Raw genomic sequence first — 16,967 nt, 5'->3', positions numbered from 1 at the left:
AAAGTCAGGATGTGAAAGTAGATTGAGCTATAGAATAGTGGATTTACCCTTTACTATTTGTAGTTACACAATTAGTTATTTCGTTTTTGTTGTTTTTTAAGATTTTATTTTTCGGGTGCCTGGGTGGCTGAGTCAGTTGAGTGTCCAACTCTTGATTTCAGTTCATTTCATGATTTGACAGTTCATGGGATCGAGCCTCCCATCAGCTCTGAGCTGCCAGCTTGGGATTCTGTCTCTCTCTCTCTCTCTGTCTCTCTGACCCTCACCCACTTGCATGCATTTGCACACTCTCTGTCTCAAAATAAAGAAAGAAACTTTAAGAAAAAAAAAAAAGGTGGTTTTTTTGGGTTTTTTTTTTTTTTTTTTTTTTTAACGTTTATTTATTTTTGAGACAGAGCATGAACAGGGGAGGAGCAGAGAGAGAGGGAGACACAGAATCTGAAACAGGCTCCATGCTCTGAGCTGTCAGCACAGAGCCCGATGCGGGGCTCGAACTCACGGACCGTGAGATCATGACCTGAGCCGAAGTCGGACGCTTAACCGACAAAGCTACCCAGGCGCCCCAAAAAAGGTTTTATTTTTAAGTAATGTTTACACCCAGCATGGGGCTCAACTCACAACCCCAAGATTAAGAGTTGCATGCTTCACCAACTGAGCCAGCCAGGAGTCCTCACGACTAGTTTTCCTTATAATCAGGAACTGGCACTGTAGGATTTCCCAGTTTCCTGTTTATAAAATGGAAATACATTTCACTTTTCTCCATCAAAAGAACGTAGCTTTAGTTAATATTTAGAGGAAAGAGGTAATTAAGAACAAAATGCTATTTTCTGTGTTCCAAAACTGTGCTGAATTTCTGCAAGTGTTTTCTCGTTTAATCCTTACAGCCACCTATGGGAGATTGTTTTACCCCCCCCCCCTTTTTTTTAAACCCACAAAGAAACAGAGGTTCAAAGGTTAAGTAAGTTGCCAAAGCTCACACAGATGGTAAATGGAAGAGCCAGGTCTAAAATCTGGGTCTACAAAGCCAAGCTCTTAAACTCTCAGAAAAGTATTCAGAACTTTGAAAGGTGAGCTTTCCTTTTCCAAACTTTTCTTTCCAGTTAATTTGAATCTATATTTCAGACTGCAAATAGAAGCATTCATTGACAATTTAGAGTTTTATTGAGTGTATTTTTCCTTGATAGGCCTTAGGGTTACTTTAAGATAAGAGGTGACATGAATTTAAAAATACATTTGGGAGCGCCTGGGTAGCTCAGTTGGCTAAGCATCCAACGTTGGCTCAAGTCATGATCTCATGGTTTGTGGGTTGGAGCCCTGCGTCGGGCTCCATGCTGACAGCTCAGAGCCTGGAGCCTACTTCAGGATCTGTCTTTCCCTCTCTCTCTCCCTCTCTCTCTCCCTCCCTTCCTCCCTCTCTCTCTCTCTCTCTCTCAAAAAAAAAAAATAAAAAAAAAAAAACATTAAAAAAATTTTTAAATACATTTGATTTCACTAAGAAAAGGCAAGTTTCCCAGTTGAAAAGAGAAGCGAGGGGGTGGGGGTTGTACAAATGTGTGTCTGTGTACATGTACATACATACACACACAATTTCTTACTGTGAAAAAAAATTACTAGTTTCTGTTGTCCAAACCTATGAAACTACCCAGAAGAAATGGTCCACTTTTGAGATTTTCTTCAAATAGAAGATATTTTTCTTTCCAGTTTCCATTGTCTGCAACAGCTCCAATGGTGTGGCTCCCATACTCTTCTATTGACCAGCTTCTCCAGGCTCTGGGAGAGAACAGTGCCAACAGTCACAACATTGCTGTAAGTCAGTCCTTTCATGAGGCGGGGCAGGTGTCTTTTATAAGCCCTTGCACCAGCACTCCCACCTAAAGCTGGCTCTTCAGCTCTCAAGGATTAAGGGGAGAACAGAAAACATTTGTTGCCCTTAACATGCTGCTCCAATCTCTTTATAAAATGATTAGTTAAATCACATGTAGCCTCTCCAGTTCTGAGAAGATAGCCAGTAATGCATTTATTAAAATACTGGTGTGATTTGCATGTTTAGAAAATTCATTAGAACAGGAGTGGGATAGTGTGTGTGAACAGTGGAATCCAATTTTATCAGTAGAATCACAGAACAGACTCCGGTACTGAATGTTGAGTAAGTGAAGCAGAGTGGCAGACATCTTCATTAGGGGGAAGCTAGTTGGTGAAGTCAAAGTGATGACTAACTTCAGTCTTTTTTTAGTCCTTGACCTATTCTGTAACGATTCCCTTCTTTTCTCCTCCAGCTGTCCCAGAAAATACTTGACAAATTGGAGGACTACCAGCAAAAAGTTGATAAAGCAACACGAGATTTATTATATCGTCGGAACTTGTGATCTGGATGATTGCCTAGCTTTTGTAACCGCTTGGTGCCTCTTAGGGCTTAAGACTTTACCCTACAGGAACCCTGGATTCCAGGACAATTTTTATACCTGCAAATGGTGTGTGCAACATCGAGTCTGCATCCTGCACAAGAGAAGAGGGCAGATGAGTCACAGAACCTGTGCTTGCTGGCGGTGCTAACACACAATTTCTGGTTCTCAACCTTGGTCTCAAACAGCTGCTTTTGTATATGATTCACAAGCTTTTTTAGAGTTTCTATTTTTTTAAACAACCGAAGACATTCTTTATCTGCAAATTGAAACCCACCCTCACTTGCCACAGTAGCTGATGGTGGTGGTTGGTTGTGGCCAACCACTGGACGCAGCCACTACAGACCCTTTCATTCTTCCTGCCACTGTCTGTATTTCAGTGGAATTATTTTGGTCCAGAACTGACATGTATTTTCTGTATTGCAAACAGAGGCTAATGATTTTGCATACTCTTTTCATTATTTATTGTGGAGTTTTTGTATGATCTTCAATAAACTATTAAATAACTTGCCTAAATTAAACCTAAAATGATGATCAGCTGTGAAAGAAGCTGGTTTTGAATCTGGTTCTGAGGCTAAAGTTGAGTAAACTCTTAGCTAAGAAAAAAATAGGGGATTTTACCTACAAAAGTTACCAATTTTCAAGGTAAATTCTGTTAACTTCTATGATTTATGATAATCAAGCCGGACTTGATCATACAACTTGTCTAATAATGTATTGGACCAAAATATAAACTTTCCTGGTCGGATTCAGAGTATTCATGTCCACAGATTTGGGGGGATCATGAAAAGTAAAATCTTGGATTTTATTCTGTATATTAAAATGTATCTTTTAAGGAAATGATCTGTATATTACTTGCTTGTATGCCCTTTGACCTCTCTTGAGTTTTTCATAAGCCTTTAATTTTTATACTATCAATACCATAATTACATTATATATTTTAAATAACAATGTGAGCTTCACTGTGGTACTGTTATTGGTAGATAATGAGATGTATGGCTCTTTTTTCATTTTAGCTCTGCCAAGATTAATGTGAAGTGTTTGATGTAATTGGGACTGGGAGAGCCCTTGCCCTGCCAGAGCTTCATAAACCCGTGTGGCTCCCAAGTATAGCAAGAAGTACACATATATAACCAAATATACACATATAAAACCAAAAGAAAGGTTTCACAGTATATGTATTTGTCGCTGTGTAACCTGACGCTTTCATGAATGACTAATGGATCATAAGCCACAGTCTGAAAAAATCAAATCCTCTTGTAGCCATTTTGGAGAACAGGAAGTAACTTGAGACTGGCCCTGTTCCAGAAATTTAGCCACCTGTGTTGCTCATCAGAGCAGTAACTTCCATGGTGGCAGTTCACAAGACCCTGACCAGTTTTTCCTGTTGTCAGTATTTTGGTTCAAGACCCCACCCATGCTGGAGAAAACCCAGCTCTTCTGTCCTTTTCCTTCCTTTCTTTCTTTCTTTTTTTTTTTTAATGTTTATTTATTTATTTTGGGGAGAGAGCACGGCTGGGGGGGTGGGGCAGAAAGAGAGGGAGAACTGGAGAATCCCAAGTAGGTTCCACACTGTCAGCACAGAGCCCAACACAGGGCTCAAACTCACAAACTGAGAGCATGACCTGAGCCAAAATCAAGAGTTGGATGCTTAACCAACTGAGCCACCCAGGCACCCCTCTTCTATTTTCTCCCACCTTTTTCACTTTGGTTTCCAACCAGAACAGACGATGGAAATTCTTTCACTTCACTTTTCTCTCCACTTTAGTTCTGCATTTTTGTTTTCCTGGACTATGTGATGTTTTCATAGTCCATTATTATTATTCCTTGCATCGTTATTCCTTGTTTTTCCCACGCCAAAAATTTCTGATTACAAAATGTTACTAAAAGAGTTCCTCCTGGGGAGCCTGAGTGGCTCAGTCATTAAGCATCCAGCTCTTGGTTTTGGCTCAGGTCATGATCTCACTCATGGTTTGTGAGTTTGAGCCCCACGTTGGGCTCCACACTGTCAGTGCTTGAAATTTTCTCTCTCCACTGCTCGCTCACTCTCTCACAAAACTTAAAAAACAAAAGCTCCCTCTTAACGGGCACATAGCTAGCTCAGTCAGGGGAGACACAACTCTTGATATCAGGGGATATCAGGGTTGTGAGTTTGAGCCTCACGTTGGGTGTAGAGATTACACTAAAATGAAATCCTGAAGAAAAAAAAAAAAAAGCTGCCTCCTGTGCTCACTTCTGCAGCACATATACTGAAAATTGGAATACAGGATACAGGGGCACCTGGATGGCTCAGTCAGTTAAACGTCCAACTTCAGGTCATGATCTCATGGTTCATGGGTGTCAACACAGAGCCCGCTTCAGATCCTCTGTCCTCCCCTCTCTCTCTGCCTCTTCCCTGCTGGTACTCTCTCTATCAAAATACATGAATAAACTTAAAAGCCACCTAGATGGCTCAGTCGGTTGGGCGTCCGACTTCGGCTCAGGTCATGAGCTCACGGTTCGCGGGTTCGAGCCCTGCGTCGGGCTCTGTGCTGACAGCTCAGAGCCTGGATTCTGCTTCTGATTCTGTGTCACCCTCTCTCTCTGCCCCTCCCCACTCATGCTCTGTCTCTCTCTGTCTCAGAAATAAATAAACAAAAAAAAACAAAAATTGGAACAATACAGAGATTAGCATGGCCCCTATGCAAGGATGACACAAATTCACCAAGTATTCCATTAAAAAAGAAAAAAAACAACTCCCCCCTTTTTAGTACTTAACTGCCATTAAATAAAGATAAGACTCTCAAAGGGAAATTTTGTCATTCTTCATGTAACAAGGTGTAACTGATAAGGTCCCTACCTTAACAGCCTGTGACAATAAAATATTTCCTGTGGATAATAGAATTGATGATACACATGAGGTTCATATTGACCATTTTTACCAAGTTTATCACTGATTTTTGTGACCTTCCAAGAAAAGCTAATTTGTTCTATAAATACATTGTGCATTGTCACCTCTGCCAGTCGTCCTCACTAAAACACTCGAGAATCCCGGGGATCACCTCTCACCAGCTCACTATGGGTTTTTCTCTCCCCATTCTGATTCCCTCCCAAAGTCCAGGCTGTGTTGTCTCTTAAAACTGAAACTGCACTGAGCACTTAGGAGTAAAGACAAACAAAAGCTTAAAAAAAAAAAAATTGGATGTAAATTTTTAAAAATAAAAAGTTACAAAATATGGAAGCTTCTAGAAAATACGGACTGTGTGCATCCCCATAGATTGTACTATTTGCCCACCCTTTGGGTGCCAGGCTGTTCTGATGTGGCTGATACCAATATTCCCCTCATGGTGGGGGGGGGGTGTAATATAAATGTAAATGAGATTTCTGTTTAATCAATAAGTGAAAAGTCTTATTACAGTCTATAACAATTACCCTAATTTACCTCAACCTGGTGCATTTTAAAAAAAAATTTATGTTTTTATTTATTTGAGGAGAGAGAAAGGGAGACACAGAAACCAAAGCAGGCTCCAGGCTCTGAGCTGTCAGCACAGAGCCCGATGTGGGGCTCGAACCCATGAACCTCCAGATCACGATCTGAGCTGAAGTGGAATGCTTAACCGACTGAGCCACCCAGGTGCCCCCATTTTTATAGATAGAACACAGTATGATAGAATACAGTATAATAGAACACAGTATAATAGAAATTTCTAAAGTGTTCTTTAATCTTCACAGTTCTTTGCAATTTTGTCTGTACCTAGAAACAGTCCTGTATTAATGTTTCTTCACAAATTGAGACCTTAATAAGTAACTCATTAACCCCAATCTACAAGAATATACCTTTCCACATCTGTATGGAATTCCATCATCAAAAGACGAATTTATTGTTCAAATAACCTATGGCTGTCTTTATACACTAAAAGTAGGTATTTCTTCCAGTAAGTGAGGTTTCATGGTTTAAATGAACTTCTATAAAACAAGTCAAATAGTGTAGTATAATAAAGAATGTATCTGGTTGGGGCACTTGGTTGGCTCAGTCAACAAAGCATGGTGACTCTTGATCTGGCGGTCATGAGTTCGAGCCCCATGTTGGGTGTAAAGATTACTTGAAACAAATATATATATATATGTTTGTGGGGTGTCTAGATGGCTCAGTCAGTTAAGTGTCCAATTCTAGATTTTGGCTCTGGTCATAATCTCACGGTTAGTGAGTTTAAGCCCCGAATAGGGCTCCACACTGCCAGTGTGGAGCCTGCTTGGGATTCTCTCTCTCTGCCCTTCTCCAAGTCACTTTCTCTCTCTCTTAAATAATTTTAAGAAAAAGAGTATATATATGTATGTATATATATATATATTTGTGTATATGTATATATAACATATATATGGGTGCCTGGGTCGCTCAGTTGGTTAAGCGTCCTGCTTTGGCTCAGGTCATGGTTTTATGGTTCATGATTTCCAGTCCCATGTTGGGCTTGTGCTGATGGCACAGAGCCTGCTTCAGATTCCCTGACTCCCTCTCTCTCTGCCCCTCCTTGCTTGCGCTCTCTTTCAAAATAAACGAACACTTAAAAAATACATGTATAGGGGCACCTGGGTGTCTCAGTCTGTTAAGCCTCTGACTTTGGCTCAGATCATGATCTCATGTGTCTGAGCCCCACGCTGGCCTCAGCACTGAAAGTCCAGAGTCTGCCTAGGATTCTCTCTCCCTCTATCTGCCCCTTCCCCACTTGCGTGCTCTCTCTCACACACGCAAAACTAAACTTAAAAAATACATGTATATGTATACACATATAGAGAGAAGTCTTTGTTATGCTAATCAGGTGAGTAGAGGGGGACCCTTAGATAACTTCAGAATAGGGCCAGTTACCAAGAAGACCAACCCTGTGATGGTGAATCTAGAGTTGGAACTTTGGGCCAGGCCAACCTCCTGGGAAGACCAGGAACCGGAGATGGAGTTCATCGGTCATACTGGGCAATGATTTAATCAACTGTGCCTGTATAATGAAGTCCCAGTAAAAGCTGTACACCAAGGCTGAACAGAGCATCCTGGTTAAGGAACATTTCGTTGTGCCTGGAGGAGTGACATGCCCTAACTCCACGGGGGGGCAGGCAGCATGGGAGCACTGTGCTCCCTCCCAGACTTCCCCCCATGTTTATCTTTTATAATAAAAGTGTAGGGGCACCTGGGTGGCTCAGTCGGTTGAGCGTCCGACTTCAGCTCAGGTCACAATCTCACGGTTCGTGAGTTCAAGCCCCACATGGGGCTCTATGCTGACAACTCAGAGCCTGGAGTCTGTTTCGGATTCGGATTCTGTGTCTCCCTCTCTCTCTGCCCCTCCCCCGTTCATGCTCTGTCTCTCTCTGTCTCAAAAATAAACATTTAAAAAGAAAAAATTTAAGTGTAATTGTAAGTGTAGAGCTTTCCTGAGTTCTGCAAATGGATCTAGAGAATTATCGAACTTATTGAGGTCGTGGGAACCCCCAATCTTATAGCCAGTCCAAAGTGTGAGTGTCCTGGGAAATCTTAGAGCTGGCTTCTGAAGTAAGGGCAGTCTTGTGGGGGAAGTGAGCCTATAGAAGCTGATACTAAATCCCTAAGGGGGGGGGGGCGGTGCTTATTGTCAGAATTGAATTGATCAAAGTGCACCCAGTTGGGAGTGAGACTGATAAAATTTAGATCACACACACACACACACACACACACACACACACACACACACACAGCTTCATTCTACCCTACTAAAGCTGAGACTTCTGTAGACAGTCCATTTCTGTAGGTGACCTCCTGAAGTTCCAAAACCTAGAGCTTTAAAATGAATTCAGGAAGGTCAACTTTTGACGTTAACATCAAATACCGAGTAAAGACATCACCCCATTGCACATCAAATAATAATTATAATTAAATATATTTAATATGTAAACACACATCTATTTATTGAAGTTTATTTATTTTGAGAGAGAGAGTGAGAGAGAACACATACAGGTAGGAGAAGGACAGAGAGAGAGGAAGAGAGAATCCCAAGCAGGCTCTGCACTGTCAGCACGGGGTTTGATGCAAGGCTTGAACTCAAGAACCATGAGATCATGACCTGAGCCAAAGTCTTACACTGAACTGACTGAACCACCCAGGGGCCCCTGAAAATGTTTGTTTACTTAAACGATTGTTCTTCCTAGGTTTTACTTGTCAAATGTCAGCCCTGATCATTTGGTTTTACTGAAACAACATTATCACCACAACCAAAAAATCTCAGTAATTCCAGAGGTGCTTAAGTCCCCAGTAAACAGGGATCAGGCCTGATTTTTCTTTAAAGGGAGTAACTTTGACCACTTTTAGACTAGATATATGCAAACTTTTCTGTAAAGAGCCAGATAACATTTCAGCCTTTGTAATCTAAATATGGTCTCTCTCACACATTCTTTGATTTTGTTTGTAGAACCCTTTAATTTTTTTTTAATGTTTATTAATTTTTTTTTTAATTTTTTTTTTTTAACGTTTATTTATTTTTGAGACAGAGAGAGACAGAGCATGAACGGGGGAGGGTCAGAGAGAGGGAGACACAGAATCTGAAACAGGCTCCAGGCTCTGAGCTGTCAGCACAGAGCCCGACGCGGGGCTCGAACTCACGGACCGCGAGATCGTGACCTGAGCCGAAGTCGGCCGCTTAACCGACTGAGCCACCCAGGCGCCCCTAATGTTTATTAATTTTTGAGAGAGAGAGAGAGAACAGGGGAGGAGAAGAGAGATAGGGAGACAGAATCAGAAGCAGGCTCCAGGCTCTGAGCTGTCAGCACAGAGCCCAATGTGGGGCTCGAACTCACAAGCCGTGAGATCATGACCTGAGCTGAATTCAGACGCTTAACTGACTGAGCCACCCTGGAGCCCCTTTGTAGGACCCTTTAAAAGGTCTGCTTTAGGGGTGTCTGGGTGGCTCAGTCGGTTGAGCTTCCAACTCTTGATTCCAGCTCAGATCATGATCCCAGGATCGTGGGACTGAGCCCTTCATCAGGCTCCATGCTCAGTGTGGAGACTGCTTGGGATTCTCTTTCTTTCTCTCTCTCTCCGTAGAATAGAATAGAATAGAATAGAATAGAATAGAATAGAATAGAATACAATACAATACAATACAATACAATACAATACAATACAATACAATACAATACAATACAATAGAGGTGCCTAGGTGCTCAGTTGGTTAAGCATCGACTTTGGCTCAGGTCATAATCTCACAGTTCATGAGTTTGAGCCCCGCATTGGGCTCTCTGTTGTCAGCACAGAGCCTGCTTTGGATCCTCTGTCCCCCTTTCTCTCTGCCCCTCCCCTGTTCATTCTCTCTCTCTCTCTCTCTCTCTCTCTCTCTCTCTCTCTCTCAAATAAATAAATATAAACTCTAAAGGGGTGCCTGGGTGGTTCAGTCAGTTGAGCATCTGACTTTGGCTCAGGTCAGGAGCTCACAGTTCCTGAGTTTGAGCCCCGCCTCAGGCTCTGGGCTGTCAGCTTGGAGCCTGCTCTTTGCCCCTCCCTCACTCATTCTCTCTCTCTGTCTCTGTCTCTGTCTCTGTCTCTGTCTCAAATAAACATTAGGGGCACCTGGGTGGCTCAGTCAGTTGAGCGTCTGACTCCAGCTTACGTCATGATCTCATGGTCCATGTATTCAAGCCCCTCATTGGGCTCCGTGCTAACAGCTCAGGGCCTGGAGCCTGCTTCGGATTCTTTGTCTCCCTCTCTCTCTGCCCCTCTCCCATTCGCACTCTGTCTCTCTCTGCCTCTCAAAAATAAAGAAAGGTAATAAAAAAAAAACTTTTTTAAATAAATAAATAAACATTAAAAAAACAAAAAACTTTAAGGGGCTCCTGGGTGGCTCAGTAAGTTAAGCGTCTAACTTCAGCTCAGGTCATGATCTCACAGTTTGCAAGTTTGAGCCCTGCATTGGGTTCTGTGCTGACAGCTCAGAGCCTGGAACCTGATTCACACTCTGTATCTCCCTCTCTCCCTCCCTAGCTTGTACTCTCTCAATCAATTAATCAATCAATGAAACTTTAAAAATAATTATAATAAAATAAACAAATAAAAATAAAATAAAAGGTCTGATATAGCTATAATTTGCCTACTCCTGGTTCAGATCCCTAACACCTTCTATGAGGGCAATAACAGCAGACTATGTCTCCTTCAAAAGCCAGTGGTTCTCAACCCTGGCTAAGCATTAGAATATTATAAAGAGTTTTTTAAAAAATAATTCATAGGGGTGCCCGACTGGCTTAGTCAGAGGAGCATGCAACTCTTGATCTCAGGGTCATGAGTTAGAGCCGCACGATGGGTGTAGAGATTATTATAAATACATACATACATACACACAGACAGACAGACAGACAGACAGACATAATTGATATTGGGATGCCTGACTGGCTGGCTCAGTCAGTAGAACATGCAGCTCTTGATCTTGGGGACCACGCTGGGCATACAGCTTACTTGAAAGGAAAATTTGATATGGGTGGGCACCTGGATGGCTTAGTCAGTTAAGCATCAGACTTTGGCTCAGGTCATGATCTCACAGTTTGGGCGTTGAGCCCCTCGTCGGGCTCTCTGCTGTCAGTGAGGGGCTGCTTTGGATCCTCTGTCCCTCCCTCTCCTTCCACCCCTCCCCCATTGGTTCTCTCTCTCCCTCTCTCTTTCTTTCAAAAATAAATAAATAAACTTTAAAAATTCTTTCAAATAAATAAGTGCATATTTTTAAACAAATTTTTTTTAACGTTTATTTATTTTTGAGACAGAGAGAGACAGAGCATGAACGGGGGAGGGTCAGAGAGAGAGGGAGACACAGAATCTGAAACAGGCTCCAGGCCTGAGCAGTCAGCACAGAGCCCGATGCGGGGCTCGAACTCACGGACCGCAAGATCATGACCTGAGCCGAAGTCGGATGCTTAACCGACTGAGCCACCCAGGTGCCCCAATAAGTGCATATTTGAAAAAAAAATTGATATGAGCTCTGTACTCCCACCCCCAATCCAACTGATTCCGATTTTTATATTGCTTTAGCGCTATCCAGATGGTTTCATGAACAGACAGCATTGAGAACCATGGTTATAAATATTACAGTTATTTCAGTCACCTCCAGAAATATAAGTTCCCCAAGAAAAAAACCTTTCCCATTTCTGTGCACTGTGATTTAGCTCATAATCTCAACTTGGTTCCAGCCAGTTTTATAATAGGATCTAGATTTTTGTATAAAGGCTTATTAATAATAATAGCTACCATATAACGATTGCTTATTTTGTTCTTTGTACAAGGCAAAGATCTTAAAACTATGTTCTAATTTAAACTTCACGACTACCCTAAGAATACTGTTACTAGCACATTGTATAGCTGCTGAAACAAAATTTAGGGTTGTTAAGAAACTTATCCTGGGTGCCTGGGTGGCTCAGTCGGTTAAGCATCCGACTTTGGCTCAGATCACGATCTCACAATTAGTGAGTTCTAGCCCCACATTGGGCTCTGTGCTGACAACTCAGAGCCTGGAGCCTGCTTTGGATTCTGTCTCCCTCTCTCTCTCCCTCCCCCGCTTATGACCTGTCTTTCTCTCTCAAAACAAACACTAAAAAAGTAAAAAGAAACTTATCCAAGCAACCACATCTGGAAGGTGCAGAGGGTGAGTTTTTGAACCAAGATGTTTGGCTTCAGAACTCCTATGCACAACTACTATATTTCAATGCCTCTTCCCTAAGAAATGTCAGAAAACTGATAATAGCTTCAAAGCAGCAAATTATCCTGTTTCTAGCTGCTAATTTTTCAGAAATTTGGGGAGTCTAATCTCAGGACACTAATCCAGATATTTCTCCCATAGGCAAGAAAGAATTCTTGCTACTTATTTCAAGTTTGTACATGTTTACGTACTATATTCATTTAAAAAATTGAGTGCTTACGTTCCAGAAAGTGCGTTTCGTAAACAGGGAACAAACTGGATGAGTCACGGTTTTCATCGCTTTTACATCCAAAAACTGGCTGGCTCAGTCAGAAGAGCCTGTGACCCTTGACCACAAGGTTATGAGTTCAAGTCCCATGTCGGGTGTAGAAATTATCAAAAAAAAAAAAAAAAAAAAATTGGCGGTGCCTGGCTGTCTCAGTCAGTAGAGCATAGCAATCTTGATGTGAGGGTTGTAAGTTCCAGCCCCATGTTAGGTGTAGAGATTACTTAAAAATAAAATCTTTAAAAAATTTTTGAGGGGTTATCTATACATTAGGGGTTATCTACCATACAAGGTTGTGGTGAGAAAATACAATTTTACGTGTAAAGCGCTTAGGCAGTGAGTGCCTCACACACAGTTAAGTGCTCAGTGAACGTTAGTTTACGGAATCTCGAGTGCACTAGGTCTTGAGTAATGGAGAATTTCCCATTGCCATGCTGTATTCCAGCTAGCGTCCAAGTGGCTGGCTCCAGAGGAGGGAAGAAGGGGAGAGGGAGGGGAGAGTGCTAAAGGACGATGAAGCAGGTTGAGGATACCAATGGGCCAGATTGGGAAAGCTGTAAACCATCGCAACAATTTAGGACTTTCCCTCTTATGAAGTACAATGTCTAGTGTGATTTTTTTCCAGCTGGTAAGTAACCCAATGAGACATCAGATTTGTGCTCTAAGAAAACACTTACAAAAGCATAAAAGACCCACTATTTTATTCAGTGTTCAATATTATACCCCAAGTAACCCACAATAATCAGGACGAAACTTGGAAGGACTCGGAAAGCACGGCAACCTCCCAAGGCACACACACAAAAAAACAACCAACCGCATGCAGAGAATAGGGACAAGATGGAGGACAAGAGGCATAAAGAAAAGACTCCGCAAAAGACGCATGGGTGGAGTTCGTAATGGGAAGTCGTTCTAACTCAGGCTCTTCCGCGCTATTGGCTTGACTCTCACTCTTTTTCCTTTTCCACTGGCTACTGGCTCCTTCAATGGATCAAAACAGCCAATCGCCTAGCACCGTGGGTAAAGCCCGCCCTGCCTCCCTGGAAGGAGGAGCCAGAATAGCGTACAGGACCCAGGGCGCTTGCGCGGGCGCCCGCTCCGCCGGTTAAAAGCAGATTCTCTGAGGAGGCGGTGTCGCGGTGCATGAATATTGATTACGCAGCGCCGCGCCGAGCGCCCGCCCCTCTCGGCTGCCCGACGCTCGCGGCTCGCCCTCAGGCTCGCGATGGGGAAGAAGTCCCGGGCGGTACCCGGCCGCAGGCCTATTCTGCAGCTCTCTCCGCCGGGTCCCCGTAGCAGCACCCCGGGAAGGGACCCGGAGCCGGAACCCGACACGGAGCCGGATTCGACGGCGGCGGCGCCCAGCCAGCCAGCTCCGGCGGCGCCACCGACGACGACGACGACGACCACGGTGACTACTGCCGCCGCGGCCCCAGACGACTCGCCTTCAGAAGGTAAAGGTGCGCGAGGGAACTCCGGCACCTAGGTGGGGCTTCCGAAACTCGAGCTCGGGGCTTGCGGCCTAGGGGAGGGCCCTGGGAGGAAGAGAAACCCGGGCGGGCGGGCTTGCTCCGCATCCGAGGCCTGCTGCGTGGGTCCCGAGGGGAGGACCGATGTGGGCCCCAAAGGCGGCGGAAGGGGCCGGCGGCGCCGCGCGCGCCGGCCCGCCCGCCCGAGGGGCGCCATCTCTGGTGCAGGGGTTGGCCTGGCCTCCCGAGTCTCCTCAGCGTCGGCGCTCGGGTTTGCATAACTTCAGGGGATATTTGTGAGAGTCCGGGCTTCGCTTCCGAGGCCTGGAGATAGGAAACCTGCCCTTTTCTACACGTCCTGTGCTTTTACCTTCGTTTTTGTTGAAACTGAGAGGGACCCTTTAGAAGTGAGTACACCCATTTTATTATGCCAGCCAAAGCGAACGTAACTCCAAATGGGTAGGTAACCCCAAAATTCCTGCAGAAGTGGCGCTTGTGGGTTCCCAAGTACTTGTTGGTTTCTCCCCGGAATGGTTCTTGGATTAAGAGTAACTGTTCAGCGCGCTGCTACGGGGCCAGACGCCCGAGATGCCGGGACCTTTTCAGGCGCTAAAATATCCCCTTGGTAGTTACTGTAGGGGGGAAAAATGCTATGGCTAGCCTTGCTTATTTTTATTTTATTTTATTTTATTTTTTAAATATAACTTAAATCGGTTTCCATTGGCTGTGCTTGTTTAAAGGCCCAGTGGTATCCCGGAGAAGATTTGTTCTGTGTCTGTGTATTTTTAAAATTTTGAATGACTTAAGGTATACTTTTATGTACCATCATCGTGTCCTTAAAGTCGCTAGTCACGTGGAAGAGTCTAGCTCTGCTTGTTTATCATCTCCCAGTTATTTGGGTCAGTGATGGATTTACACACCCTGTTTTCAAGTTGGTGAAATTGAGATTTGAAAGGTCAAATCAAAGATTGTTTTGTCACCTGTAGTGTTTTCTCTGGTCCACCATCTAACTGTAGTTTTCTTTTGTACCTTTTTAAAATCCAGATGAACAGGAAGTGGTGGTGGAGGTTCCCAGAGTTCAGAATCCTTCCAAACCACCAGTCATGACCACCAGACCTACAGCCGTTAAAGCAACAGGTACACTTTCTTTTTCCATCTTTTCTACAAGGTCTTTCATTAGGGTCAGATTGGGTTTGTATATATTTTGTTGAATGCTTCGGTGCTGCTTACATTTCTCCCGTAAAATGGAAATTTAACATTTTTGAAAATAAAGTAAATTTTTGTATGTGATGGCTTGCTGGTATATACACTTAAACCAAAGTAAGGTTTGTTGTTGCTTTTTTTTCTGTAGCCAAAATACCTTTTACTATTTTTCTTCTAATCCTAGTTTGTAATTTTCTGGCTCCCCCACTAGCTTGATGTTCTTTAGGGATACCAAGGATGTCTTTCATTCTGTGCATTTCTTTTCCAGCACTATGCTTTGGTTGGTGCCTAGCAAATGTTCGTGGAGCTGAAAATTGCTCTTATTAAATATTTTTTAGGGGCACTTGCCTGGCTCAGTCAGTAGAGCCTGTGACTCTTTTTTTGTTGTTGTTTTAAATATTTGTTTATTCTTAGAGAGGGAGAACACGAGCAGGGAAGGGGCAGAGAGGGAGACACAGAATCCAAAGCAGGCTCCAGGCTCCGAGCTGTCAGCACAGAGTCCGATGTGGGACTTGAACTCACAAACTATGAGATGAGGACCTGAACCAAAGTCGGACCCTTAACCAGCTGAGCCCCCCAGGCGCCCCAGAGGGTGTGAGTCTTGATCTCAGTGTTGTGAGTTTGAGCCAGACCTTGGTTATAGATATTACTTAAAAGAATAAAGTCTTAAAAATAAATAATTATTAAGTGTGAAGGAATATTTGCAGCAGTGGTTTTGTAGATAAACCTGGTCTCAAATTGGCACTCCAGCATTAATGCTAATACCTTGGGAGCGCATTCATCCATAAAATAAATCTTATGGGAGGGCACCTGGGTGGCGCAGTTGGTTAAGTGTCCCAAGACTTGGTTTCCCTTCAGGTCATGATCTGGGGGGTCATGGGATCAAACCCGGGGTCAGGCTCTGTGCTGACAGCTTGGAGCCTGCTTGGGATTTTCTCTTTCCCTCACTCTGCCCCTCCCCTGCTCGCTCGCTCTCTGTCTGTCTCTGTCTCTCTCTCTGTCTCTCTCAAAATAAATATTAAAAATAATTTCTTTTTCTGAATCAGCCAGCCCTAAGTTGTTTTGAAGATTAAATTGAACAGGGTACATAAAGTTCAAATACACAGCAAGTGCCAAGAATGTTAGTTTTTGCTAGTCTTTATATATCTTGAAAGATTAAAATATGTTTTGATACTAAATTTTTTTTTAAGTTTATTTTTTGGGAGAGAGAGAGAATCCCAGGCAGGCTCCATGCCAACGGCACAGAGCCCAACACGGAGTTTGAACCCACAAACTGTGAGATCATGACCTGAGTTGGATGCTTAACCAACTGAGCCACACAGGCACCCCTTGATCCTAAATATTTTATAATTGGTAATAATTTTATTCTTTCAGTTTGGAGTTCTGTCCAGACATGACACCTGAGATAATAGAAGTTTGTTCTCCTTTCCTCCTAGTTGCCATGTAAAAAAAATAGGGTCGTTTAGAAAAGCTAAAACTTGGTTGTAAGAGAAATTTCAGAACTAGAAAATACCATTTTATATTTGTAAACTATGTATGTTATTTTGAGTTTTCTATGATGAATAGAAATTTAATGTTCCAAGAAGAAATTTCTTGAATTGCTCTGTCAGCATTTCAGCCCTTCATGTGCCTTGTGAATAGAACTATTTTCATTCTATCCAACTTCATCTTGAAACATAAGGTATCTGCTTTATTCAGTTCTTAACCTACCAGTTGTGATTCAAACAAAACCCAAAGTGAAACCATTTTTTATTATTTGTATGGCTTCTATAGCTAATAGAGTAGATACTCAAGAATTTTCCTTTTTTTTTTTTTAGATGATTTTAAAGAATTTTACCTTTATCACTAGAAACATGCCAGATTTCTTTCCACAGAAATGAAGTATAAATCTTAAGTTGTTAAAGAATGTTTTTATAATACAGTAGAGCACCTTGGTGGCTCAGTTGGTTGGTCAAGC

General features: G+C 42.9%; 2 protein-coding genes and 1 pseudogene across 3 annotated transcripts in view; all 3 read left to right on the top strand.

Moving 5' to 3' along the window:
- Window positions 1–3,353, top strand: part of NUP160 (nucleoporin 160) — a 50,526-nt gene extending 47,173 nt beyond the window's left edge. Inside the window, exons 36-37 of the mRNA XM_030333775.1 lie at window positions 1,702–1,806; window positions 2,277–3,353. Coding sequence (XP_030189635.1) covers window positions 1,702–1,806; window positions 2,277–2,366 — 195 coding nt within the window. The 3' untranslated portion in view covers window positions 2,367–3,353. The remainder of the gene's footprint in view (window positions 1–1,701; window positions 1,807–2,276) is intronic.
- A 1,688-nt stretch (window positions 3,354–5,041) lies between these two features.
- LOC115526611 lies at window positions 5,042–5,122 on the top strand (annotated as a pseudogene).
- Window positions 5,123–13,544: 8,422 nt separating this feature from the next.
- FNBP4 (formin binding protein 4) overlaps window positions 13,545–16,967 on the top strand; it is a 44,727-nt gene continuing 41,304 nt past the window's right edge. The window contains exons 1-2 of one of the 2 annotated variants that reach the window (XM_030333970.1): window positions 13,545–13,798; window positions 14,852–14,944. In XM_030333970.1, coding sequence (XP_030189830.1) covers window positions 13,564–13,798; window positions 14,852–14,944 — 328 coding nt within the window. In that variant the 5' untranslated portion in view covers window positions 13,545–13,563. The remainder of the gene's footprint in view (window positions 13,799–14,851; window positions 14,945–16,967) is intronic. The other variant, XM_030333971.1, reaches the window with a different exon arrangement.

The sequence above is a fragment of the Lynx canadensis genome, chromosome D1 (assembly GCF_007474595.2).
Source record: "Lynx canadensis isolate LIC74 chromosome D1, mLynCan4.pri.v2, whole genome shotgun sequence".
In the NCBI taxonomy this organism is placed as follows: Eukaryota; Metazoa; Chordata; class Mammalia; order Carnivora; family Felidae; genus Lynx; species Lynx canadensis.
Note: the sequence above shows the minus strand (reverse complement) of the source record. Positions and strands in the feature narration are given on the sequence as shown.